This window comes from Maniola hyperantus, chromosome 7 (assembly GCF_902806685.2).
Source record: "Maniola hyperantus chromosome 7, iAphHyp1.2, whole genome shotgun sequence".
In the NCBI taxonomy this organism is placed as follows: Eukaryota; Metazoa; Arthropoda; class Insecta; order Lepidoptera; family Nymphalidae; genus Maniola; species Maniola hyperantus.
In genome coordinates, this window is record NC_048542.1 from 921,281 (window position 1) to 935,520 (window position 14,240).

At 40.4% G+C, this 14,240-nt stretch overlaps 1 protein-coding gene across 1 annotated transcript; it reads left to right on the forward strand.

Annotated features, from left to right (window-relative positions):
• Window positions 1-4,206: 4,206 nt before the first annotated feature.
• On the forward strand, window positions 4,207-13,995 carry LOC117983930 (tubulin beta-1 chain). Its single transcript, XM_034970573.2, has 2 exons — window positions 4,207-4,373; window positions 12,227-13,995. Exons 1-2 carry the CDS (start codon window positions 4,317-4,319, stop codon window positions 13,511-13,513), a joined length of 1,344 nt encoding a protein of 447 aa, XP_034826464.1. The 5' UTR covers window positions 4,207-4,316; the 3' UTR covers window positions 13,514-13,995.
• The last annotated feature ends 245 nt before the right edge of the window (window positions 13,996-14,240 follow it).

Consider the following 14,240-nt stretch of genomic DNA (forward strand, 5'->3'; position numbering starts at 1 on the left):
TTAGGGTTCCGTACCTCAAAAGGAAAAACGGAACACTTATAGGATCACTTTGTTGTCTGTCTGTCTGTCTGTCTGGCTGTCTGTCTGTCTGTCTGTCTGTCTGTCCGTCTGTCTGTGAAGAAACCTACAGGGTACTTCCCGTTGACCTAGAATCATGAAATTTGGCAGGTAGGTAGATCTTATAGCTGACATTTGGGGAAAAATCTGAAAACCGTGAAGATCCGGTTAGATCACACAAAAAAAATTAAATTGTGGTCATAAACTAATAATTAGTATTATCAACTTTCGAAGTGAGTGACTATATCAAGTGGGGTATCATATGAAAGGTCTTCACCTGTACATTCTAAAACAGATTTTTATTTATTTTTAAGCATCATAGTTTTTGAATTATCGTGCAAAATGTCGAAAAAATACGACTGTAGTACAGAACCCTCATTGCGCGAGCCCGACTCGCACTTGGCCGGTTTTTTTTTTTTTAATAATACGGGTATCTACTATATCCGGAGATGACTGCCTCTTTCATCGTCCGTCCAGCGTTGCTGCCATAAATCGACCACAGCGGACCCTATCTCGCGCTTCTGACTTACTCCAGCTTACATGGACCAACGATAGCTGGAAGTAACAGCCAACAGCAGCAGCTAGACTGAGAGCCAGCAATGTACGACAGGCACCGCGTGGCAACCGTCAGACGCCGGCCGCGGCGGCGCCTTGCTGACGCGAATCTCTCTCCTCGAGGTTGGAACTTCGAACAGATGGTCGTTTGTGCATTAATTATTGCCTATACAAACAACGATAGTTGGAAGGAACAGCCAACAGCAGCAGCTAGACTGACAGCCAGCAATGTACGACAGGCACCGCGTGGCAACCGTCAGACGCCGGCCGCGGCGGCGCCTTGCTGACGCGAATCTCTCTCCTCGAGGTTGGAACTTCGAACAGATGGTCGTTTGTGCATTAATTATTGCCTATACAAACAACGATAGTTAGAAGGAACAGCCAACAGCAGCAGCTAGACTGACAGCCAGCAATGTACGACAGGCACCGCGTGGCAACCGTCAGACGCCGGCAGCGGCGGCGCCTTGCTGACGCGAATCTCTCTCCTCGAGGTTGGAACTTCGAACAGATGGTCGTTATTGTGCAGTTATTTTTACCTATACTAATGACAAATGGTAATACATACCTACCTATTGTAAGTGACGACCTCCCTGGCGCAGTGGTTAGCACTGTGGTCTTATTAGTGGGAGGTCCCGGGTTCGATTCCTGGCAGGGGTTTGGATTTTTATAATTTCAAAATTTTTAGTCTGATCTGCTGGGAGGCTTCAGCCGTGGCTAGTTACGACTCTACCGGCAACGTCGTGCCGCAAAGCGATTTAGCGTTCCGGTACGACGATGCCGTGTAGAAACCAAAGGGACATGGGTTTCTGCTTCCATCTTAGACTGCATCGTCACCACCAGGGCTAACTTGTGTCTGAATTAAAAAATATATATACGAGCCCTTATAGCACCAGTGGTTAAGACCTCCTATTCGGGAGGTCGGGGGTTTGGTCTAGTGCACGCTGCACGCACCTCTAACTTTTCGGAGTTATGTGCGTTTTAAACAATAGACGTGTATAAAAACCTATTACTTGCTTTAACGGTGAAGGAAAACATCGTAAGAAAACCTGCATGCGTTCTCCATAATGTTCTCAAAGGCGTGAAGGTGTGTGTGTATGTGAGCTTAATTTTAGTTTATAGCAGCAATTTTACCTAAAACAAAAACCGTTACAGTTCTCAGGATTTCAGGTACTTCATGCCCCATTTAGCATTATATAAGCTTGAGTAGGTAGGTACATAAAAAGCTTAAAACTTAAACAAAAGATTACAAAGCTTTTATCTAACCGTTCGTCCGGTTAACGACCGCTTATCAGTAGCTTAATGGTTGAGCTATTAATAGGTACAACAGACTCCAGTGTGTACCTACCTAGCTAGAACATCATCATCATCATCATAATATCAACCGATGGACGTCCATCACACGTCCATGGATGGATTTTTGTGATCAGAAGTCAGAGCCGATCTACAAAAGCGTCAAAATGCGGGTAACTTTGTCATAAAATAATAATAATCACATCAAAGGATCGACGTGATTTTTTGCATTGGTATAGTAGGTATAAGACCTAGAGAGTGACACATGGTACATTGGTATGTGACATAGGCAACTTTTTATCTCGGAAAATCTCGGAGTTCGCAAGGGATTTTTAAAAACCTAAAACCACGCGGATGAAGTCGCCGGCATCAACTAGTAAATAATAAACTGTATTTCCACAAAACATAACCTACTATTTACCTAGGTAGGTACTATAAGTAGGTAGTACTAGAGTACTAGACGCTTTTTTTAATTTTTAATGGCAACGTAAAATCCTAGCTTTTATACCAATCTTACCCGTCTCTACTGTATAAAAATACTTTAATTGATTATTAAAATATTATGAAACCTATATTATATTGATTTTTAATAAAATATAGCCATGCCCTACATTGGTCCCAAAAAGGATTCGATTCGAATCGGACCCCTCACCCCATTCCCCACCCCACTCACAGCCCCCGGAGGCCAAGTCTGCCGTCTGCGCCTGCCGGCCGGCGATCAATACCAACCTTACAACATAAAACATCTGCGCAAACCTATCAATATTTAACGAAAATTACTCATCATTAACACATTTTAACATACCTACCCTAAATAAATAACTTGTTTCTAAGCATAGTTCAATTTGACATATTTTATTGATGCAAATAAAAATATAAAAGATATGAAACGTTATCGAAAATAGTTCTTCGCAAAGTTGGTACGCTGATAATGGTTATGGCGACGCCAGCCAATCAGCAAGCCGCGATTTCTGAATAGTGATTTGACGGTATCGATATCGATAAGTAGTTTTTATAAGTATTTCTATGTCTAATGATGATAGCCTAGTGGTTAAGACATCTGTGTCCTAGTCAGGGGGTCTGTAGTTCTATCCCAGGCATGTTTCTAAAGTATTGTGCATTTTAAGTTCTTAAAATATTACTTGCTTGAATGGTGAAAGAAGACATCGTTAGGAAATCTCCAATCCGCAATAGGCCAGCGTGGCAGACAATGGCCTTATACCCCAGTCATTCCGAGAGGAGACCTATGCTCAGTAGTGAGCTGTTTTCCAGTCAAGTTCAAATTCATATTAGATATAAGACAACTGGTCTTGATTATATTATTTGCTATAAAGAGCACATTAATAATATTATAAGTGTGAAAGTTTCAGTATGTTTGTTTGTCACCTTTAAACAGCCTTTATCATCCAAACGACTTGGTAAACATATTAAAGGTGGCCCCATACGAGTATATTATTATTTAAACTATTTTTGTGGATGTAAACTATAATTTCTTCACGATAACTATCTACGATTATATGTGGTATTTTTCTTTGCATTAATATAACATTATTAATTGTACATAATATTATATTCCAATTTGAAAGTATTCATTGTAATTCATGCATTATATCAACTTGTATAGCACTAGAAATTGTTGACTAACTATATAATTCTTAAATATTTCTGCCACTGATGGTGAAAATACTTACACCTCAAAAGTAGAGAATTCAACTAAAATGTTTTATTTTTAAAATAAATCGGATTAAAGAATCCGATGAAAAAATTATTAGCTTCTATTTTGTTCAAAGCATCTATTTTGACTAACATACTGCACTAAATTTTAATAAAATCAGTTAAGTAAAATCCAAATCTAAACTGTAAAAGTTTAGGTTGCGTTTTCAGACGTGCAAAATGGGGGTCAAGAGTTATTATTAAAACAATGTTTTGTGATAGAAGAAGGGGTAAACAGAATTATTGGCAAAAAGTATTTCATACAAACTTTTACCCGTGACTTTGTCCGCGGTACACATTATGTAATTCATAGACTATCTTACTTCTGTATAAACTAGCTTTTTAATATTGAAAGAGTCATAAAAATCAGTTCAGAAGTTACTTAGTTTATCGATTACAAAGAAACAAACATAACTTTCCTCTTCATAGTATTAGTATAGATGTGACATTGCCTTAGTTTTTAGTAGAGTGTAAGCTGTTACACAATATTATTAAAAAGCAGCATTTCAAAACTTGAGATGTCGCAATGCGCCAAAAGTTATCGATACACGCCGCGCGTCACTATTCGATACCTCGCTTTCGTGGAGCGCTCGCCGGAACGAACGGCGCTATTATTCTTCAAGCAGCCACGAAAGTACGTGGTGCGTGCGGAGCAGAAAATATATTAGTGTTAAGTAATTTATTAAGTTCACATTCACAAAATGAGGGAAATCGTACACATTCAAGCCGGTCAGTGCGGAAACCAGATCGGCGCTAAGGTAAATACCATGTTTTTTATACTTTGCATAGGTTTTTGTGCTATCGTCTGGGAATGCGCGGCCGGCATTTTGTGACGCCACCAAGTCCCGTAGAAAAACTGACCTCACAAAGAAAGCAGTTGTTTATAAAGTACCTACCTAACTTACCTAATACGTGAATTAAAGCCTACAAAGTAACTTGTCACTAATTTTCTTGTACTCTGAGTGGGTGTGGCTGTTCGATTTTCGAATTTTGCGCATGCTCCGTTTCGCATAGAAGTTATCATTTCCTAAGGTTAGAAACAAAACTAGCTATGTAAACTTGTTATAATCATACTAAAATGTTCATTTCAGTTATCTTTTTGTGTAAATTGAAAGTTTTGAATTACGAGTAGGTACCGAAGTAGTCAGTGACTTTCACGTTGATTTTCTAGTTCAATTTTTTCAATCCACGTGCTGTGTCGCCATTTGCCGGTCGCTCTCGCTGTCCACAGTTCTTTGTTCGAAATTTGAAATTTTATTTTCGTCGTAAACACACTTCAACTCAGTTTTGGTTCGAAATTCAAATATCGATTGTTAAGTGTATGAATCATTTTAATCTACCTATTGTTTCGATAACGTTATTGAGTATGCACTGAAATTGAATATTTACTGATATTTACCTATAAATGATCCTAGGAAAAAAAGTAGATTTTTTTTGGAACTGCTTTGCCGCCATGAAAAAACCGTTAGGGCACGCATAGTTGAGCCCCCAAGGTTAGGTATTTACCTACGCGTCCCACTGATAAAGGGCGACCAATAAGAATGCCTTATTTGTAACGTTCGAATTACAAAGTAGGAACTATAACAGCTGCCGTATGGCAGTTTTTTCCTCCAGGAAATTAGCCATGTGTAAAAAGGGCCATTTTGCCTGTTGGTGAACATTTGAAACCATTTTTTTTGCATTTAAGTAGATATGTAGGCTGTATGGATGGTCAGATGGCATATTTACATAAAGCCCACAAGAAAAACTGGTTTTATGACCAAAAACCTAGCCAACTGCGAGTCAGACTCTCGAATAGATGGTTCCGTACCACAATTCAACATTTTGCACTACGAATGTGTACACATCACAAAAAAATAATTAAAGTGTTAACAAATTCTTTTACGATGGCACGGAATCCTTCTTGTGCGAGTCCGACTCGCACTTAACCGGTTTTTAGGGTTCCGTACCTCAAAAGGAAAAACGGAACCCTTATAGGATCACTTTATTGTCTGTCTGTCTGTCTATCCGTCTGTCTGTCAAGAAACCTACAGGGTACTTCCCGTTGACCTAGAATCATGAAATTTGGCAGGTAGGTAGATCTTATAGGTGACATTTGGGGGAAAATCTGAAAACCGTGAATTTAGGGTTAGATCACACAAAAAAAATTAAATTGTGGTCATGAACTAATAATTAGTATTTTCAATCTTTCGAAGTGAGCGACTATATCAAGTGGGGTATCATATGAAAGGTCTTCACCTGTACATTCTAAAACAGATTTTTATTTATCTTTATGTATCATACCTAGTTTTTGAATTATCCTGCAAAATGTCGAAAAAATACGACTGTAGTACGGAACCGTCATTGCGCGAGCCTGACTCGCACTTAGCCGGTTTTTTTAGGGTTCCGTTTTTCCTTTTGAGGTATATTTCCTTATAGGATCGCTATGCTGTCTGTCTGTCAAGAAATCTATAGGGTACCTACTTCCCGTTGACCTAGAATCATGAATTAAATAATTAGTTTAGGTAGATAGTTTCAATAGGTTGGTAATTTTGATTTAACTTTATTTCATAGGTGACACATTCCTGTTATCAATAGAACATGAAGAAATTAAATGAAGTTAGACTTGCTTTGTGTATGACCTACAAGATTCTAAATTCATAGGTTTTAGAGTTCCGTCCGTACCTCAAAAGGAAAAACCGGCCAAGTGCGAGTCAGACTCGCGCTTCTGTACTACAGCTACCGTATTTGATCGACATTTTGCACGATAAATCAAAAACTATTATGCCTATAAATAAATAAAAATCTGTTTTAGAATGTACAAGTAAAGCCCTTTTATATGGTAGTGATACCCCACTTGGTACCTACCTACCTACCTACAGTAATCTTACTTTGAAAGTTGAAAATGGCATTCATGAACACATTTTAATTTTTTTCTTGTGATGTAACCACAAATTCACGGTTTTTAGATTTTTCTCCTCGTGTCTATTATAAGACCTACCTTCTTGCTAAATTTCATGATTCTAGGTCAACGGGAAGTACTCTATACCTCTATACAGACAGACAGACAACAAAGTGATCCTTTTAGGTGTTATGCCCGCGACTTGGTCCGCGTGGAGTTAGGTTTTTAAAATCCCGGCGGAACTCTGATTTTTCGGGATAAAAAGCAGCCTGTATCCTTCCCCGGGATGCAATCTGTACCAAATTTCGTCAAAATCGGTTGAACGGATGGGCCGTGAAAGGCTAGCAGACAGACACTTTCGCAATTATAATATTAGTACGGATTTCTTCGCAAGTTATTATCTGTGCCAAAAGAAACGTATAAGTCCCGCAAATTGCTATTGCGCTGGGACCATGTCTCATTAACATCGAAAGTTCTAAAGGACGTAATTTGGACGTCATTCAGCTGAAATAAAAATATATATACCACTAGCTCGAAACTTCAGTCTAGTGCTGACGTCACTAATTTTTTTTTTTAAAGAATATTAACCATGTTATATGACTAATATTCCCCTGTCCTTTCCAACTAAGCGTCAGGCTTGTGCTAGGAGTAGGTACGACAATAGTGCAACGGGCGGGGTTTGAACCGTCGACCTTTCGGTTTTCAGTCCACTCCTTTACCGGTTGAGCTATTGAGGCTCAAAATGGCGGTCACGCGCAATAGCGATTAGCGGGAGTTATACAAAAAAGAGCGAATCGATATAATGATAATCGCATAGGAAGGAGCGGCGCATGTCCACGGGTCGTTGATCTCGCTTCCGCCTCGCTGAAATAACCACTGAAAGCTGTAGTAACTATGACGAAACTGCGCGTTCCTACGGTTTTATTGACCGAAAGACCGACATGAGAGAACTATTCATATAAACTTCGTATATAAAGCAACATTCATTGTTTCTTGGAACGAAATATGGCCCATTTCATACTTTGTCAACCGACTTCCAAGGTGTTTCTCAATTCGGTCCGTTATTTAATGGGTGTAATTTTACACCGATTTTTTCTAGGTTTCTGGACCGATTTGTTAATTTTTAGGGTTCCGTACCTCAAAAGGAAAAACGGAACCCTTATAGGATCACTTTGTTGTCTGTCTGTCTGTAGGTCTGTCTTCTCGTCAACCTAGAATCATGAAATTTTGCAGGTAGGATTTTTCGGGGAAAAATCTGGAAACCTTGAAAATGTGGTAACAACTTACATCACACAAAAAAAATTATATTGTGGTCATGAACTAATAATTAGTATTTTCAATTTTTGAAGTAAGATTATGTAGGTAGCCATCTTAAGCCCATCTAGACAGCTCAAGAGCTGAGTGTCGATTTCTAAGAAGCTAGAGAACTAATCCTATTATTATTCGCAATGAAGACACAATACTGATTGGCTTAGTCATAAATCAATCAAGCTTCATAGTCTTGCCTTTTGCAGTCGTATGGACAACGCATCATACCTATTGCGAACTAAGAATAGGCACTCTTCGTTTATGCATCCGCTAGTGGTAGGTACTTAGAAGAACATTACGCGGCCGAAAGTAATGTACATCGATCGACCTTTACAGTGCGACAAGGCTATCTTGGCGCGTGGCGAAAATCGGAACTTACGTTGCCGTCAAGTGTCCCCTTTGATCTTTGAATATTCTAAGCCTTTGTTCCCCAACAGCGCCCCCCTGTCAATGTCACTCAAGTGCCAAGAGAGCCTTGTCGCACTGTAGAAGATAGCAGATTTGTAGAGATTTGTACATTCTAAAACAGATTTTTATTTATTTGTATGCATCATAGTTTTTGAATTATCGTGCAAAATGTCGAAAAAATACGACTGTAGTACAGAACCCTCATTGCGCGAGCCTGACTCGCACTTGGCCGGTTTTTTACGGTTGACATATAAATTCGACCAATGAGTGGTTTCCGCGAAGCTAACTTATGTTTATTGCCTCGTCATGTACCTATAGCGAATGGTAGCGAGAAAGACGTGGAGTGGACGTCTGATATCATCAGCTGACTCAGGAGTTGGAAGCGTGCCATCACTGGAGCACTCTTGTGATCTCTATACCTATCTACTCCACTGCAGTACAGTACGCGGCAGAAAGTAATGTGCTTTTAGAATGAAAGTAGCTGATGCCCACGACTTCGTCTGCGTGAAAAATCCCGGGAACTCTTTGATTTTCTATACTATCTATACAATAGGCTGACAAGAAACAGAAATAAGCTTGCAGCTCCTACCTTCCGCCTCAGAAAAGTCCTGAAGTCATTTGTGGGTATGGGTATTACCTTTTATAATAAAATCCCGCAAACTATTTTGGACTTACCTTTGCACAAGTTTAAAAAATCTATTAAAAAATATGCTCCTGAAAAAAGCATATTACACAATTGAAGATTATCTAAATGATAAAAGAGCGTTGATTTGACCTGCAGCTCGTTCCAGCAACGCACAAGACTGCAAATACTATTTTATACATGGCACAATCTTGTACCTATATCAAATATTTGAAAAGAGCAACCGCCGAGTTTCTTGCTGGTTCTTCTCGGTCTGAAAGGCATTCCGAACCAGTGGTAGATGCATCCGACTATTCGAAAGTACTTGTAAAAGTTTATTCGAATAAAAAAGATTTTTTTTTCTAAAACCGTTCAGCTGTTTTTGCGTGATTGAGTAACAAACATCCACACTTTCACATTTATAATATTAGTAGGATTATTAGGATTTCCCCTTTGTAGAGCGCTCTGTCACTAATACCAAAGATAATATATACAAGTAATATATTATCTTTGCTAATACCTATATGACGTTTTATCGGTCTCAACAACAGGACGATGCTCTACACATCTGCTATCTCCTTCTAAAGGTAGATGTACATTACTTTCTGCCGCATATTGTTCTTACATATTATGATCTATTTTTCAGCGTACCTGCATTTTATTACATTATCTGATGCCCGCGTCGCGTTTTCGTCCGCGTTTTCGAATTTCTTAAAATACTTAGTACAGGCCAGAGTTATGTTGTGTAAAAGAATCCTCATGCAAAATTTCTAGTCTCAAGACAAATTTAGTGCTACTACTTTCGGCCGAGTACCTACTGTATGGTAGTTTATTGATTTGATGCGCTTTTTTGAAGGCGTCGCATGGTCTGATGATATGCGGCTGTCGACCAACTGGGCGCTAGATCAACACTTTGAGATGAAAACGTGGACTCCTCATGGATCTACGTTCACCCAACTATAGTTACATCTAAAATCCACACTAATATTATAAACGCGAAAGTGTCTGTCTGTCTGTCTGTTTGCTAGCCATTCAAGGCAACATTCCGGTACGATGCCATATAGAAACCAAAGAGGCATGGGTTTATTAAAAACTGCCATACCCCTACCAGGTTAGCCCGCTTCTATCTTAGACTGCCTCATCATTTACCACCAAGGGAAATTGCAGTCAAGGGCTAACTTGTATCGAAAAAAAAATGCGAAACACAAAGCCAGGCTTGAAGAATAGTCTGGCGTGGTCTGGCAGTGACACTTACCACATGCAACAGAGTTAGTTGTCTAAAAAGAGCCACAATAAAAGAACTGTCTTGCCGACACTAAAGCCAGCGAAATGAGGAGAGTTTCTCGATGGAATGACCTCCCAACCTTAAACGCACTCATATATATAATATCTACTCGTGTGCTAGAAATATTAAACAACCGGCCAAGTACGAGTCAGGCCCGCGCAATGAGGGTTCCGTACTACAGTCGTATTTTTTCGATATTTTGCACGATAATTCAAAAACTATGATGCATAAAAATAAATAATAATCAGTTTTAGAATGCACAGGTGAAGACCTTTCATATGATACCCTACTTGATATAGTTATCTTACTCCGAAAATTGAAAATAGTAATTATTAGTTCATGACCACAATTTAATTTTTTTTGTGTGATCTAACCCTAAATTCACGGTTTTCAGATTTTTTCCCGAATGTCAACTATAAGACCTACCTACGTGCCAAATTTCATAATTCTAGGTCAACGGGTATACCCTGTAGGTTTCTTGACAGACCGACAGACAAACAGCCAACAAAGTGATCCTATAAGGGTTCCGTTTTTCCTTTTGAGGTTACCCTAAAAAAGTTGGTATTTTACAAAAAACGCTAAATTGATTCATAATTGAGAGAGTAATTTGCCAATTCCATGACTCGCCAAAATATTGTATGATCATTGAACTTTTATAAGTAACAATAATAAATTGTTGTAAAAGTTTAAAAATTATTTTGTGTGATGACTTCGATTTCATATCTAGTAAGTAGGAACACTAGAACAATCTTATCGGCATTATCTAATCGGCCTTTCTTTTTCAATTAGCTTTACAACAGCAGTAATGTTTAATCTTTCATCATTTTTACGGTTCCGCACCTCAAAAGAACCACGGAACCCTTATAGGATCACTTTGTCAGTCTGTCAAGAAAGTTACAGGGTACTTCTCGTTGACTTAGAATCATAAAATTTGGCAGGTAGGTAGGTCTTATAGCAGACATAAGGGGGAAAATCTGAAAACTGTGAATTTAGGGTTACATCACACAAAAAAAATTAATTGTGGTCATGAACAAATATTGCTATTTTCAACTTTCAAAGTAAGATTACTGTACCACGTGGGGTATCATATATTATGAAAGGGCTTTACCTGTACATTCTAAAACAGATTTTTATTAAGCATAATAGTTTTTGATTTATCGTAAAAATGTCGATAAAATAAGATTGTAGTACGGAACCCTCAGTGCGCGAGTCTGACTCGCACTTGGCCGATTTTTAGATTTACTGATTGTATCTAAAATCCAACCATGACAGTTGTTTGAACAAGACCTTTTTAAAGATTTATACCATAATATGGGACATGGTAGTATTTGTACATACAATAACGCCCACATTTCTAATCTCTAAGATTTGAACACGATAAGAAGTTATTGGAAAAAACTATGAACTCGTTTCACGCTCGAACCTTATAAGGATCGCGAGCCATAAAGTCTACTTTAAACCATAATTTCCACGTTCCTTAAATGGTAACTTATTGCTCCTGGATTGATAACGTTTAAGAAAGTAGAACGACCTCATGAATATTGTAACAGACATGCGATGAGGGTATGTTTCACTAATCCTGTTGTCCAGGCAACCGGTGACTCATTTTATCGCTCAGCCCTACTCACGTACTTGAGTCGTTTGCTGATTCATCTACATCCAATAACAAAACTTAGATACCATCATAATATTAACTGACTAGCTGATACGCTCCGATTTTGCTACAGTGGAATTTTTGAAAATCAGTGAGGCTTTCTTCATTTTTGCCCGAAACTCTCAATACAATTTTCATAGCTATACAAATTTCATCCCCTAGCTAACCCCTTTGAGGGGATTTCTAAAAATCACGTCTATGAATAAAAAAGCCTAAATACCAATTTTCATAAATATGTATAGCTTGAAAAAAAGAGACACCCTCTTACTAATGAATTTCAAAAATTCTTTCTTGGTCTACGTCTAACCTTAGCCTTATGGGATAGTCTTAGCCTACGTCATAAAAGGAAGCGATTGTCAAAATTTCAAGTTTTTTACTCCAGTGGTTCAGTCAGTTTATTATGTATAAATTTTACTTAAAGCTTTATTACAGCGGGCTTTCTTTTGTTTCCAGTTCTGGGAGATCATCTCGGACGAGCACGGCATCGACCCCACCGGCGCCTACCATGGCGACTCCGACTTGCAGCTGGAACGCATCAACGTGTACTACAATGAGGCTTCCGGCGGCAAGTACGTGCCCCGCGCCATCCTGGTCGACTTGGAGCCCGGCACCATGGACTCTGTCCGCTCGGGACCTTTCGGACAGATCTTCCGCCCCGACAACTTCGTCTTCGGGCAGTCGGGCGCCGGCAACAACTGGGCCAAGGGACACTACACAGAGGGCGCCGAGCTCGTCGACTCGGTCTTAGACGTAGTACGCAAAGAGGCAGAATCGTGCGATTGCCTACAAGGTTTCCAGCTCACACACTCCCTCGGCGGCGGCACCGGATCCGGCATGGGCACACTATTAATTTCCAAAATCAGAGAAGAATACCCCGACAGAATCATGAACACATACTCCGTAGTCCCGTCGCCCAAAGTGTCAGACACAGTCGTAGAACCTTACAACGCCACCCTATCAGTCCACCAGCTCGTAGAAAACACTGACGAAACATACTGCATCGACAATGAGGCTCTCTACGACATCTGCTTCCGCACGCTCAAACTGTCCACCCCCACGTACGGCGACCTCAACCACCTGGTGTCGCTCACCATGTCGGGCGTCACCACCTGCCTGCGCTTCCCCGGCCAGCTGAATGCGGATCTCCGCAAGCTGGCCGTCAACATGGTGCCGTTCCCGCGGCTCCACTTCTTCATGCCCGGCTTCGCCCCTCTCACGTCCCGTGGCAGCCAGCAGTACCGCGCCCTCACCGTGCCCGAGCTCACCCAACAGATGTTCGACGCCAAGAACATGATGGCGGCGTGCGACCCGCGCCACGGCCGCTACCTCACCGTCGCCGCCATCTTCCGCGGCCGCATGTCCATGAAGGAGGTGGACGAGCAGATGCTCAACATCCAGAACAAGAACTCGTCCTACTTCGTGGAATGGATCCCCAACAACGTGAAGACCGCCGTGTGCGACATCCCACCCCGCGGGCTCAAGATGGCCGCCACCTTCATCGGCAACTCCACCGCCATCCAGGAGCTGTTCAAGCGCATCTCTGAGCAGTTCACCGCCATGTTCAGGCGCAAGGCTTTCTTGCATTGGTACACCGGCGAGGGCATGGACGAGATGGAGTTCACCGAGGCCGAGAGCAACATGAACGACCTGGTCTCCGAGTACCAGCAGTACCAGGAGGCGACCGCCGACGAGGACGCCGAGTTCGACGAGGAGCAGGAGCAGGAGATCGAGGAGAACTAACTTCGCGTCGTTCCCCGCTCCCCACTCACCGACCTTTCCTCATTCTTCTCTGAACTTACCAATATTTTGCTTCTGTAGTTTTATACAACTTTTTGACAGTTCGGATGTGGTTCTGAACTAAATAGAGGACGTTCTGAAGTTGCGTTACGGTATTTACATTCCCAGTGTTTCCGGACGGAAGGGCGCTCTGGACGTTTATCGCGATATAAACAGTTGGCCTCACGACGTGACCTTCTCTACCACCTCGGCGGTGTGTCCACTCACTGATGACACGAAAGGACATCTTTTGTTTGATAAGGCTGAACAAGATTTTTTTAATACCTAAGTTAATTTTTAAATCTTTTGTAACCAGTGTGATTGAGTTTAACGTAAGCTTTTTGAAATTAAAAGCTTAGATAATTATGTCGTACAATTTTTTGAAATCGATCAAAGTTTTATTTATGATATTTCCAGCTGGTGAATAATAAACTACAATTATTTTATTTCTTTGTTTTATTCCTTCAAGAACCTTACGATTTAAATATCACTTAACGGTGAAGGAAAACATCGGCAGGAATCCTAAATTTCCCATAATGTTTTCTGCCATTCACTGGGTGAGCGTGGCAGACTGGCCTAAACCGGCTGGGTTGATCATGATAATTTTCCGAAGCCAATTATTATGAAAGGTATTTTTAAGCTGGTGAAAATTAAACTACAATTAGGTACAATTATATTATTTTATTCAGGA

Bases quoted from the DNA above. Each gene is read 5' to 3' on its own strand.
- LOC117983930 (XM_034970573.2), top strand. From the start codon at position 4,317: ATGAGGGAAATCGTACACATTCAAGCCGGTCAGTGCGGAAACCAGATC. The intron at 4,374-12,226 runs GTAAATACCATG...TTTTGTTTCCAG, and splicing joins GAAACCAGATCGGCGCTAAG to TTCTGGGAGATCATCTCGGA.